At 39.4% G+C, this 14,554-nt stretch overlaps 1 protein-coding gene across 4 annotated transcripts in view; it reads left to right on the forward strand.

Annotated features, from left to right (window-relative positions):
* The window catches only part of samd4a (sterile alpha motif domain containing 4A), an 84,504-nt gene that overhangs the window by 1,463 nt on the left and 68,487 nt on the right, over nt 1-14,554 (forward strand). For 2 of the 4 annotated variants that reach the window (XM_085276445.1, XM_085276472.1), the window contains exon 2: nt 1-357. This exon is cut by the window's left edge and continues 256 nt beyond it. In XM_085276445.1, coding sequence (XP_085132571.1) covers nt 162-357 — 196 coding nt within the window. In that variant the 5' untranslated portion in view covers nt 1-161. The remainder of the gene's footprint in view (nt 358-14,554) is intronic. The other 2 variants (XM_085276455.1, XM_085276464.1) reach the window with 2 other exon arrangements.

Consider the following 14,554-nt stretch of genomic DNA (forward strand, 5'->3'; position numbering starts at 1 on the left):
ACTAATAATAATAATAATAATAATATAAAAGCTTAGAATGGTAACACAGCGCCACAGCTGAACAGAGACGCCAATAACCGCTGTAAAGCTACCGTTCAGTCTTAAGAGCAGATACGCTTCAATCCGCCAGCCTTCAACCCCCCCCTCCCGTCTTGCAGACCATGATGTTTCGTGATCAAGTGGGTGTGTTGGCCAGCTGGTTCAAGGGGTGGAATGAGTGCGAGCAGACGGTGGCCCTGCTGTCCCTGCTGAAGAGGGTGAGCCCAACCCAGGCCCGCTTCTTGCAGCTCTGCCTGGAGCACTCGCTTGCCGAGTGCACCGAGCTGCAGGTCCTGGAGGGGGAGGCCAATAATCCAGGTAGGACTACCACATGCTTGGTTAGATGCATTTACAGGCACTCACAAACACTACGATTACTTTTTTGTTCTTCACACTGCACTCTTCTCCTTCAGCAACTTCACTCTTCTTATCATAAAGGAGTGAACTGCGAAATTGGAAAAAAAAAACCTAACCCAAAGTAGATTTTTGTGCTTTTCGATTTATTCAGGCATATTTCTGAAATCTGGGAGTTGCCAGCAGTTATTACAGAAGAGGAAAGAGTGATGCATCTTCTCCACTTACAGAGCTGGAATCCATTGATGCAGCAGTTATCACAGTCACTGTGACAGTTTAGCTGTTTCTGGTCAGGTTTTTCACTTATTTAAAACGAAATGTGTTTTTTCCATTGTTCCATTGTAGTTCTCAATCTTGTAACAGACACTAGACAATCATGGTGCAGGCATCCCAAGGGCATTAGAATAAACTTCCTGTGTGAGGTGTTCCTGTAGATACATCAGGAGTGGTAAATTGCTGAATCATTGATGGTGTTGTGCTGCACCCTGTGGCTGGTCAGTAGATGAGAGTGAGAGGAGGTTGAGAACTCGCACACGTTACCTCAGCTGGCACCACGGGTGGTTGGTGATGGCAGTCGGTTAGTGTGCCAGCCTTTATTGCCATGATGGTCCCTGGGCGGGTACTGGGCCAAGACAACTGAGGTGTTGGGGAGCGGGCGTGCATTCTGGTTTGGTTTTTGTTCCATCAGACTGCAGTGTGGCCATGGAAACTAAAACCCTGGCAACCGACTGAGCTCATGAAAAATAGAATGAAGCGGTGCTGCTGCTGCTGCAGCAGCAGAGTGAAAGCGTCTCCGTGCACCTATGGCAACAGCTGTATGCGGTAACACTGGGCCATCACAGCAAACCTGCCTGAAGTGATACTCACAGATATTACAGAGTTTCTATCAGGGTGTACCACAGTCAGGGGCTTCGGTTAATACAAGCTGGTCTTTGTTATTATTGAGTAAAACTGGAGACATCAAAGTGCAGTTTATGAAATTCTCTTGGTCGACCCCTCCCAAAGTTAGGCTTGTTTATAGTGTCAGAGATCAGAGCAAAATGAGGACAGAGGCGATGGAGGAGGGCTGATGTCTTCTAATTCATCAGCTGTTCCTCCTTTTATTTTTATTTTTTTACTTTTCAGAATGTGCTCCATCATGCGAGATAGACTTATGGTCTTTGTGGTGATATTTAAGTCAGTTATGTTCAGTGTGGCTCCTAATTTTACAGCTAGCAAGACGTTGATTTTATTTATTTATTCTCACAGGACAGTTGAATTCCTAACAAAGGAGGCTGGAGAATTTTTCATTTGATTAATTTTCTTAAAATTAGTCCAGTTTAGCATTATGATCTGTTATATTTACCAGCCAGTGTAGTTTTCAAGTAATCTTCATCCATGTCTGTGAGCGATGGACAGGAGACCCCTACAGGAGCTACCCCAAATACGGGTATTTGTTAGAGGTGTGACAAAAGTGCACAGCATTGTGTTGTGACTCTGTCTTTATGTATTGTGAGACTCTGACTTATCCTAGTTGGTCATGTGGAGCTGTTAATTCCTGGTTAAAACATCTAGATCTAATGGAAGCTGACCCAGCTAAGAACAAGTGATGATACTTATTTTATTTCTCATTTCTTTGTTTTTCTCAACAAAACAAAACATAAAAGCCATACAAAAACAGAGGTAAATGGATGTAGAAGTAAAAAACATTGATCTGGAGAATTGTCACATCCCAAATTTTTAATAAGTCTGTGTATAAACAGTTGCAGGTTCAAATCCCCGAACCGCTGATTAAAAAAACTAAAACGCATATTGGTGACAGAGTGTGGATCTATGAACCAGTCTTTTCAGATCAGTTTTTTCTTTACTTCAGCACTTGACAGTGATAGGAGCAGGTTGCAGGAGAACCAGTGTAACATTGAGGAAGCTAGCAGCAAAGTGTCATTAGTTAACAGCGTTAACATCTCCAATTTCTTCCTCACAGTATGCACTGATATCAGATTAGTGAACAGTATCGACAGATACTCGGTGTGAGAGAGGGAAACATGTTGTATAATAAATACTCACAAAGAAAATGGCGGCCGTTACAACCTATGTCTAAAAATGCAGTTTCATGCATCGGTCAAAACATTCTACTCCAGGTTCATGACGCCCAGCTCAAAACACTAAACCCAAGTCGAGTTGCCCAAGATTCACAGAATTTACAGAAAATGTAAAATTTTTGTGATATATATCGTTGTCGGGATGATAAATTGTCTTATATCGGGATATGAGATTTTGGTCCTGTCGCACAGCCCTAATTTGTGTAACTAGGCAGGGCAGTAAGGATTCAAGGAGCTTTATTGTCATTCGCATCACATGTTAACATGAGGTGGAACAAAATTATGTACACGCGGTCCTGGAGCGAAAAGAAACAAAATAATGAAGAAACAGAGTTTTTTTTTTTTCTTAAAAAGTAATACATAAATATTTGGGGTTTTTTGGGTTGTTGTTTTTTTTTTCCTAACAAACAGAATAACAAGTAATAAAACAATATGATAAATAATATGATAACTAGAGTGCAACAACCCGAGTACCAGTATGGATATAGAGTGTAGGTATAAATAAATACTTTAGCAGCAAAGTGCATGATGACCAGCATTGATAAAGTGACAGTGTCAGTAGTGATTAAGGTGCTACAATAGCAGTTCTTGACCATTTATGCATTGAGAAGTCTCACAGCTTCTGGAATGAAGCTGTTTCTCAGTCTGGTGGTTTTGCATTTAATGCTCCTCAGCCTCCTGCCTGAGGGGATCGGGACAAAGAGTGTGTGTGCTGGGTGAGTGGGGTCCTTCATGATACAGGTTGCCCTCTTCCTGCATCTGGAGCTATATATGTCTGTGACAGTTGGGCGGCTTCACCACCCTCTGTAGAGCTTTCCTCTCTGCCACAGTGCAATTTCCGTGCCACACGTTGATGCCGGAGCACAGAACACCAGTTACAAAGAGAGGAGCTCAGTCCACAGTCAGTAATTTATCAACAAGTGTCTGTGGGATCATTGTGTTGAAAGCAGATGAGAAGTCCACGAAGAGCAAACGGACGTAGGAATTCTTCTGCTCCAGGTGGGTGAGGGTGGTGTGAACCACAGAAGAGATGGCATCTTCTGTGGAGTAATTGTCTACCAGTCGCACAAACCTCTCGCTCAGCTTCTGCCTAATTATAATCTATAGTAGTTCAAGAGAGTTGGTACCTGCCTCTGTACCCAAATATTTGTACTACTACTAATACTAATAATAATAATAATTTTTTAAAAGAAATGTTTAGAATACTCGTTTGATTGTTACCAAAGTCTCCTTTAGAGTGAGGCACACACCTGCTATAAATGTAAGAAGGATTTCCTCAATTTTACTGACATCTTAGACCAGGGGTGTCAAACTCAAATACACAGTGGGCCAAAATTCAAAACTGGAACAAAGTCGCGGGCTAACGTTAATATTTATTGAAATATATTTATTCCTCCAGATATAAGAATGAATCTTTTCTTATGGACTCAAACACGTTTTGCTGAAAAACTGAATATGGAACAAGCAAAGCTTAATACTAAACAATATATATATTAGCTGTATAATACCAGTAGGCCAGCTCTAATAGTAATTTGGTATGGCTTCGCGGGCCAAATGTAATTAGGCTGCAGGCCAGAGTTTGACACCTATGTCTTAGACAGATCAGGGACAATTGCACTGTTCAGGTTTGGTGATTCAAAACGGAGTCTGTTTATCTCAGTGTCATCAGGTCAGGAATTTACAAAGTGAAGTAACTCTGTGGTTTTGCTACATTTACAGAAGCACACACATTTGAATAGTAACTCAAGTAAAGTCTCCTAGAATTTTCGTAATGCTTTTAAACTGATCAGTTGGAGTAAGTTTGTAGTTATTAGTATAGAACATGTCAGAACAGCTGCATTTTATTTAGATTTCTATCAAAACAGATCATTTTTCACCCCTTTTCCGGTCAACATTAAAGGTAATGATGTTTTTATTAAGAAAACATATCATACTATTGTGGAATGACTTGGGAAAATTGGATAATTTGGAGTTTCTTTCTTGACAAAGTCCTTGGTCTGAATCAGAGTATTCTGAATAGTTAGAAGTTATCAATTTGATATACGTCAGCTCTGCGTGTTCAGTTTGCACCTCTAGTTCACTGGAATAATTTTAAAGTTATTAAATGAGTTTCTAACTTCTGTAAATCCTGGAATTTGACGTCGTGCCCCTCAGTTTTGTCACACCTCGATCATCTTGTGGCCATTTCTAATCTGCTGATTCAGCTTGGTAACATGAAATCCGTGGCCCATTTCAGCTCTGTGGACCTAGCGTCAGAGCACATGCAGCTGAAAAGAGGGAGACTGGGAAGATTGTCTGGTTACATGATCCCTCTGGTATGTTGTGGTAGCTTGTTTGAGTGCTTATGTACTAGGGTAAGGCTGATAGATCAGTTAGCTGTTTTCTTTTTGTTTGTTTGTTTTGTTTTTTTCTGAGTTTGTATGGGCAGTTTATTGGTTTTTGAGTTTCTCAGTTTTAAAGTTGTTTTCAGTGACTTAAAAGCTGCTTCCCCAAAAGAGTTTTAGCACATAGTTCTGTGAGATCTTTTTTTTCCCCCTTCATGGATTTGACTAAAACACAGAGTACACTTTTGAAATTAAAACAAGCTATTATATACATACAGTGTGGGCAGGATAAAAAGCAAATTCACTAATCCTAAACTGAGTCAAAACTTCTGAGTCAAAACACTAATTACCGACTGCTTGTGAATCAGGACAGTGGGATTTTATGCTGATACAGAAATGAGACCTGCAGGCACTTAAAGGGTTAACATTAGGGCTGCCACGATTAGTCGACTAGTCACGATTATGTCGACTATTAAAATCGTCGACGACTAATTTAATAGTCGACGCATCGTTTGAAGCTTTGTAAGATCACAAAGGACGCAGGAGTACCGGTAGTAGGATTTAAGAGTGTAATAACGGACTGAAACAGAAGATGGCAGCACTGCATGTACAAGGATGCCAGCTGCCGTTAAACCCCGAAGAAGAAGAAGCTGTGTCCCAGAATTCATAGCGCAGCCCAGCGCAGTTGTCAACAATGGCAGCAGCTAGTTAGTTTTAACTTTACTCTTATTATTCTTTCTGGGTCACAAAATAAACGTTTAACATATTTTCAGGCTTGAATGTAGCTGTGTAAACCTCAAATATCTGCTCAGTTTATCAAGACACCACATATTGTCAAAAGCGCTCCGACGTTTTCGGAGACGTCTGTTACCCACTAGCTCGTTAGCTAGGCGGGGGCAAGGCTAACTAGAGCCGTGAGAACACCGGACTCCCGGCAAATCGTTTTCAAACCCACCGCCTTCTTTCGCTAGTCAGGTTAAACATATATATAAGTCACTTAGATAACTTAAAAATGTTATTGTTTGGCTTTCTTTAGTATTTTATTTGTTCCTGAGTAAATCGGTTTGGCTGAGATTAAAGTTATAGTTTTTGCACAGCTAAAACTGTCAAGCAGACAGCTGATTATCAGAAGTGTGAGACGCTGGAGAATATACTCCGGTGTCCTGTTATATTTTAGAAAGCAAGGAGTTTATTAAACTTCACCGAAACAATCTGCAAATTTCATTAAAAATTAATAAACTACCATCTTGTCTTTATTTTTAGTTAGCACAAACACTTCAAGCTGTAAGCTAATGATAGTTATATAAGACCAGATGCTGCTGGTGCAATAAGCTGTACGCTGTATGTCCAATGGATGATGATCTGATTAGTCGACTAATCGCAAAAATAATCGGTGACTAGTCGACTATCAAAATAATCGTTTGTGGCAGCCCTAGTTAACATACAGCTGGAGGTCTTGGGCTGAGTGGAAAAGCGCAACTATTTGGAAAGCGCTGTACAACTGAATGGAATCCTCAGTGACCTACTTCTCCAAGCGGCTCAGAGGCAGGCTTTTTTCGGGACCCTGGAAGTGACTTGAGATGTGGCCCCAGTCAGTGGGATCGCTGAGACCTGCAGAATTGCATCACATGTGATTTATGATTTATTCCTCTTTGTTATTGGATTAACATGATTTTATCACGCTCTGGTTTTGGTTACTTTATAGGGTTTTTGTGTTTCTCAGCCTCTTTTTACTTTAACAGTCCAGCACAGATGTGTAAAAGGAGTCCTGCATCCACTGAGTTTTCAAGTCAAGCTTAAAGACAACAAGTGAAGTGCCAATTCAAATCATTCTTATCACTTCACCTTGCAACTTTGATGGCTTTTGGTGCAGAAATCATAGGGGAATTTGGAATACTGGTTTTACTGTTTTTATTAGCTGTCTGCTAATAAGCAGCCAGCTGCATTTTTGTTGTGATTAGGAAAGAATGTAACTTCCTGTTTTTCCTCCCCTCCTAAAGAGAACAAAACTTCTTTTGAGGCAACCTCAAGAGGGACAATATTGGATTAAGTTGAGAGGACTTGAATAGTGTGCAGAGCGCTATCTGAAGGATGACATATGCACACATGTGTAGGGGTCGTGTAAGAGGTGGGGTTAGGGCAGGACAGTGGGCCTGGTGTTCTGAATGACTAGCTTCATTTTTGTGTGGTGTGGTGTATTGCTGACCTGGCCTGCACGGCTGTTTGAGCTGGAAGGAGGCTGCCAGGGATTGAGAACATACAAGCAGCAGCTGTGTTGGAGAGGTGGACAGAAGTAGAACTCTGTACTTGAGATGAGTTGCAGCAGCCAGCACTTGGTGACACTGTATTTATATGCAGTTCCTTTGTTTTGGAGTCCGTCTTTGTTTTGGTTTTTTTTTTTTTTTTTTAATGCTTTTGCACTGGTTGTTTTCTTACTGCTCAAAATGAATGCGATTTGAAGGTTGAGCAGAACAGTACAGCACAGACTATAGTAACCACAGTGATGGCACATGTAAAGTAGCTGTTAAGTGTAATGGAAAGTTAACCACTTTATTTACAGTTTGCAAGATAAAATACCCTGTAGGGGTTTGTTTGTTTGTTTTTTAAAAACACCTGTGAGGTTCTCACTCTTTGTGATCTGTGATTATTAAGCTGAACTGTTTTTAAGGAACTGGAGAAAAACTGTTGCACATGTTAAAATTAATGTAAAGGGAGTTAGCAATGGACACCGTTTTTTTTTTTTTTTTTGTTTTTTGTTTTTTTTTGTTTTTTTTTTTTAAACAGTTTTCATATATTATCTTTGAAGGAGAGACGAAAATTCATTCATATGTGTGGAAGGCAATGTCAATCAAAAAATCTCAGCCAAACACAGTCAAGTCACAGTCAAGTCCTATCAAAATAAATGATTTCACCGTGAGCTTCTATGCACTATTTGGAGATCCAAATGTACAGTTTGTGCTGTTTTTGTAACCAGCTGCGAGAAGAATGAAAGGTGTTTAATAATTTCTGTGTTCTGTTATTTTCTGAATTTTAATGTAGCATTATCTAAGATGGGTATAGAGAGCTGATCAGTCCAGTCAAGCTTGAAATCAGGTATGTGAAAGCTCAGAGATTTTCAAACCTGTTCCTGCTACAGCCAACCAACCACAGCGGCATATACAGTACTCTAAGAAGTCACATGGGTGATCATGTCCCAGCCCTACTCTCTCTGACTGAGTAGAACATTGGTTAGATGGTCATGCCATTGTGTTTACCTGTGTTAGATTTGGAGGGATGTAAATGCTCAGAGTTGTAGTATGGATATGAATTTAAATTTCCATTAAAGAAAAGATGTAAAAGTATTACAGGAACCTTCCCAGCGAAATGGAAAAAATGCCTACATTTGATAGTTTTCAGTTGCTGTTTAGTTTGTGAATGGCAGAAGTGCAAAATGGAAAGAGACGTGAGTTTCTGGCGGCTTTTTGGTAATTTGAAACGATTAGGCGAAGCAAATGGAAAAGCACTTTTCTTAACACCTTTGAGCCTTAGATCAGCAGAATGTAAGAATTATACAATGGATGAGGGGATTTAACGTCAGTGAAGAATTTGAATTCAAAAAGCTGTTTGAATGTAGGTCAAAATATGGCTTCTGGCATTAGCCTTGTATCTGTTATTGTAGAGAGAGGGAAAGCAGAGTCGCTGTCAGTCTGTCTGGAAGGTGAGTGACGGGGGGGGTTTGCGTTTTTATTTCTTATTTTTTTTAATGGCTAGTATTACTCAGTGAATTCCTGTTGCACTCTCTGCCTAAACTAGGTCTGATGAAAACCTGTACTGGAAATCAGCATTCCTGACTGAGGCGGTAAACGGTTCTGGTGTTGGGGATACTGTCTAGGAATGTGGGCACGTAGGAGCACACTTGAGTCAGTAGCTCAGTGTGAGTTGAACATGGGCTTTCCGTGTGTGTGTGTGTGTGTGTGTGTGTGTGGCGGGTAGACAGTGGAAAGAGAAAAGTGATTCCACTCTCACTAGAGCTAAGGTCTCCTAAGTACACCATGGTGTGGAAGAATAATAATAATAATAATGGATACTTTATTGATCCCCATGGGGAAATTACTTGTTTTTCTCTGCATTTGACCCATTCACTCAGTGAAGCAGTGGGCAGCCCACTAAGCAGGTGCCCGGGGAGCAGTGTGTAGGGACGGTACCTTGCTCAGGGGTACCTCAGGGTAGCCGTTAAGTGGATTCGAACCGCCGACCTTCCGATCATGGGGCGACCACTTTACCTACTGAGCTATCCCTGCCCCCAAGAGAGGAAGAGGATGGGATGGGTGGGGCAGAGAAGGGAGAAGATGAAGAATCAGGAATACTGCTGCCATTTACAGCTGCCATTCACTGCTTTCTGTCTGATATGGCTTTCCAAAGGCTTTTAAAGTTATGTTATTAACTTTGAATATTAACTTTATATTAACAGACCTTATGGCTTCCAGCCTCAGTTGAAATGAACAGATATGTTGATCAACACCGTTTAGCAGCCCAAGATGTTTTGGAGTTTTGTGGTTTTTTTGAAGAAGACTTTCAGGGTTTGTTGACGAGATCTAAAAAAACATGCCTGAGTAAGATGAAGATGATGAGTAATGTTTGTAAGAGCTATAGCATACATTTTAAAAACAAAAAAAACATGGATGTCAATCTAATTTGAGCCTAATGTAGCTGGCCTGTTCTGCCACATGAGTATCTATAAATACGGTCTCCCACAGAGATAAAACTTAAAAGTGGAATTTTCTTTTTTAATACACACCCATAGAAGCTCTGTCATCAGCCTTTTGTGCCTTTTTGAACGTCTGTAGAGGGAGAGGGGAGAGAGAAAAATCTTGTCTCTGGTTTGAGAGCCAAACTATTTCATCGCACCCACGCATGAGCAAACAGTTTATTTCTGGAGGTTGACGGCGTGTTCTGTGAACTCGTACTGAAACTCAGGAATGGGGACAGACAACCTGCCAAATTGACCAGAGGGGGAAATAAAATTAGTCTTTTCCACCAGACCTCTACAGCAAATGCTTTTCCTTGTTGCTTGAGTACAGTTGGGTGTGTGTGCGCGTGTGTTTATTTGTATAATTAGTATTTTTATAGTTTACGTTTTACTGTATATATGTGTGTGAAAATAAGGGGATTTGCAACTGCCAAACAGACTCCAGTGGCTAGTTTGCTACTAGCAAACTAGCCACTGGGCAGACATGTCAGCCTGTTGATATTTTCTATGAGGGAGGCAGATGTAGTGTCAGTGATAGCAGGGATTATGCAATTAAGGGCTTCATAAAGGCTCAAGGTTTAGTTTCTCACTCACCCTTCTATGCGTGCTTCTATCTTTGATATCTTAGCTTCACCTTCTGTAACATGTTGGATTATTGTGCCATATGTGTATCTATGTTCATCTAGCCCAAACCTAAAGCACATGCTCTGATTGTGGTTGAATGTGATTGAATAGCCAGTCTGTTAGTGCTGAGTGTTTTGTGCTGAATTCATTTCTTAGATGATTAGAAAATAAATACTTTTACATATACTTTGGTCTAAAGACAGGTATTCAAACTTCTGTAAATGATAAAGTTTAAATAACCTGCAAGTTCTACTATATTTCCTAGTACAATTACACTATGAAATAAAGTTAACAACAACTGTTTGTGTTTTTGAATGCTTACTCACCAAACCTGTTGAAGATGTCTCACACTCCAAGCAGAGAATATGCTCTGAACCAAGGTCTCTGATCCTTTTTTGGATTGGAAAAAAAAATCTGCAACAAAGCAGCAGCGATACGATGTGGTGACCAGAGACCACAGAAAGTCAATAAAAGTCAGCAACTTCAAACAATGAAGGCGAAATAAACAGCGTTGACACAAAGTAGGAGGGATTCTCGGCTTCCAGTCAAGTTAAGGAAATGACTATCAATGAGGGTGATCGATATTTGACAGGATGGTAAACACGACAGGCAGCTAGAGCCAGGTATGTCCATGAGAGACCAGGCATCAGTAACAAAGTGATTGCAACAAGCAGATCGCTTCATAAAGGCTCTAAGTTGCAACAATGAGGTGGACTGAAACATAATTGGTGTGTGTGAGAGGGATGTCATGCAGTCATTTAAAAATATGAATAACCTGAAATGTTATGTAGCATAAAAGTACAAGTTATGCATTGTCAGCTGAACCTTTTGGAATGGTAGGTGGCCTGTGTGTGGTATATACAGTCTGAAGGTTTTATATATCAGGACAAATGTTATCCAGTTCTTGCCAGGTTTTAAATTGGGTCAGGAAAACCTGAGAATTACACCCCATGTAGACATGACATGTAGAGCCACCTTTTAATAGCAATAATTTCAAATAAACATTGTCTTAGTTCATTGAGGTTTGCAGGCATTCATTTATACACAGCTCTGTAAAGGACCCATCATAGCATTTCACTCAGATTGAGGTCTGGACTTTAATCAAGGTGTTGCCATGACCCAGTTTTGTTTTGTTTTTCAGAGAAAATGGGCTTTTGCCCGGCAACCTTTTCCAACACGCTGTACTTATTGAGTATGTTTCTAGTTGTTCTGGTGTGCTGCTTTTCCTCTTAGTTTGTATGGAATCATTAAGGGTGTACTCAGTTTTTCACAGGACTTCACAGAGTCTATGAAATCTTTCTTTTTCACATAACTGTATATACAGTGTAACTGTGGTGTAATTAAATCGTGATCCATTTAGCTTATTTAAAATGCCCTGCTGGGGATCACATGCAGATCTACCACAAACAGTCTGTCCTCCTAAATTCTAGATTTAAATTCAAACTGATCATGATATCAGTGCTTACATTTTCCCCTTTGCCTGCACATGTTCACATAAGAAATTAGAGCAGTTAACTTCCACCTTAGCTAAGAATGATGGTTAAATAAGAATAAGAATAACTTTATTTATCCCGAGGGAAATTCTTTAGTCATGTACATGCTCAAAGCAGCAGGAGAGACAGAGGAACAGATGAATAAGATATACAATAAGAATAGTAGTATACAGTAATATACAGTAGGATAGTGCAAGACATAGTATCAAATAACTAACAAAGTAATATATATAACTATATCCTGGAGAATAAATAACTTGATTATCAGTGCAGGCGATTCTAGAAAGTGACATAGTATTGTGCAATAGAATAAAGGGAGTAGCAGCATATGATGGGGAGATGAAACAAATATTCAATAAGGTACTGTTGGGTAATATTGCACGGTCTGAAAGGGAACAGAGTAACATTGGTAATAGTCTCAGGAAAATCACCTACAGAGTGAGGAAGAATTATACAGTCTTATAGCCACCGGCACAAAGGATTTATTGTGGCGGTCAGTTCTGCATTTCGGGGCAATGAGTCTTTTGCTGCGTTTGCTCCGATGGTCCACCATGGGGGCATGCATGGGGTGACAGGGGTTGTCCATGATAGAAAGAAGCTTTTTTAGCATTCTCCTTTCAGACACCTCTTCCAGGTTCTCATGTCCGAACTCGGACCGAACTTCAGTCAGAGCATGCTAGCGGGCCGTCGCTATTACCGTGTTGTTTGGAAAATACGGCACACTTAAAATCAATGCTTTGATTTTTCTGAAAATCGACAGTGCCCCTTATAATCCCGTGTGCCTTATGTATGAATTCTGGTTGTGTTTACTGACCTTGAAACGGTTTTATGTGGTACATGGCGCTTGAAAATCTTTCAAATGTTTTAGTACGACTTTGCTAAGCTACGAAGCCGCACCGCTTGATGGATTGTCGGAGCATTACGGCTATCGTAGGCAGGAGCCTCGCGGAGTGATACGTACTGTGCTTCAACATAATATTACCGTATTGTGTGTGTATAACCTCTTTTGAGTTTTGTGGATATTATACATGGTTATGCTGAGGATATGTCAGCCAATTTCCACTGGAAATGCCTTTTGGTTAAACTGTCAGCAAGGAATTTGCACTGTTAAATTTTTATATAACTTTAATGCACATAAACAGCTGCTTGTTTAAGTGAAAATACATTGATGTTTTGGGGTTGTTTTTTTTTTTTTGTTTTTTTTTTTTGCAGTAATAAAGTTATGGAGTTGTAAAGTATTTTGTCTAGTGTCAATTATATCGTCAGTTATATCGTTATCCCAAATTTTCAAATGTGAATATGAATGAATATGAATGAATATTCTTTATTGTCATTGTCACAAGTACAATGAAATTGAAAGATGTCTCCGGTCAGTGCAACATCACGAAAGATAAATACTTAAAAACTATAATAGATAGGATATAAAAGATAGAAATACATATAAAATACAGTATTCTCATACAGTAAATACGCCCAAGCAATCCAGGCCTAAGGCCCCATACAGACACTCAACATACGACCTAGTTGATATATCACTCAAACAATCAATCACTCAGTCAATTTGTTAGCGCATCCAACAAAACATTTTCTGAAAGCATTCCAACATCAAGGGCACAAATGACAACAGGGGCAATGAAAGTCATCTACTTTTAGTAGCAAAATGTATATCGTGATAAATATTTTTGGTCATATCGCCCTGCTCTAATGGAGGCTGTTTAAGGTTGGGAGCCACCCAGTCTCAAGTGTACTGACTGGCTTTTAGACTGTACACTGTCCCACTGTATTAACTAGTTTATCTAATAATTACAAGGTGTTTGTATAAGGTATATGTGCAGTTAATTCACTCTACATTTTAACAGCAGTTGTAGCTCTAGTTGTTAAGTTTCTTACTCTCCTTAGAAACATCTGAACTTTCTTTCCTGTTAAAAACAAAAGGTATAGATTCAGATAAATTCATTCATGCCCTAAAATGTAGCAACTCTTGTTGATGCTTACAAAAACACCTAAAGAAAAATACTGCATCAGTACTTCTTTAGACATGTAATATTCTCTGAGATTAAAGGGTTATATTTCAGAGGAAAAAATATTCTTAGATTAGTCAAGGAATCATATCTCTTGACTTTGGAAGGTTTAATTAACCTTATCAAAGCAGTACATACTAGATAGAGAATATTTATTTATTTATTTGAAATAAAGCAGGTGTTTCTTTTTCTAAATAAAAGAACAGCTCATCACCGCTCTACTCCAAAACTTAGATTTACCAGTTCTTGCACTAATAAATTGTGCGGAAATAATCATTGTATGCAGGTTTAAGTATACACATTTAGAATAGAATAGAATTCAACTTTATTGTCATTGCACATGCACAGGTACAGGGCAACGAAATGCAGTTTGCATCCATCCAGAAGTGCTTAGTGATATAGATATATTACAATATATATTAGCAATAATATAGATATGTAAGTATATTACAGAAATGGGTCTATTATGTTATAATGTACACGGTATGAAGTATGTTGTGAATATTCTATAACTATAAGTATGTACAGGCTGTAGTGAGTACAAGCTATGTACAGGATATGGACAGGATATAAATATGAAAAACTATACAGAATATGAAATAAATAACTTTACAGGAATCTGAGATATACAGCTATACAGAAATGGGAACTATGCAAGTTGTAAACAGTTGTAGGGTTAAAAATTATCGTATGTACAGAATGATTGTTTACACAGGGCTATACAGTAGTGCAGTTAAGGTAAGTGAGGGTGTGGATAATTTCTACAGAGGCTATATAAAGTGCTAGTGGTTGTGAGTGGTGGTTCACTCCATGTTATTATTGTGTGTTTGAGGGTACAGTTGTCCATTGTGTGTGTGTGTGTGTGTGTGTGTGTGTGTGTGTGTGTGTG

This window comes from Mchenga conophoros, linkage group LG1 (genome assembly GCF_057382185.1).
Source record: "Mchenga conophoros isolate Kocher_MC1m ecotype Shallow Benthic linkage group LG1, M_conophoros_male_GT1.1, whole genome shotgun sequence".
NCBI lineage: Eukaryota > Metazoa > Chordata > Actinopteri > Cichliformes > Cichlidae > Mchenga > Mchenga conophoros.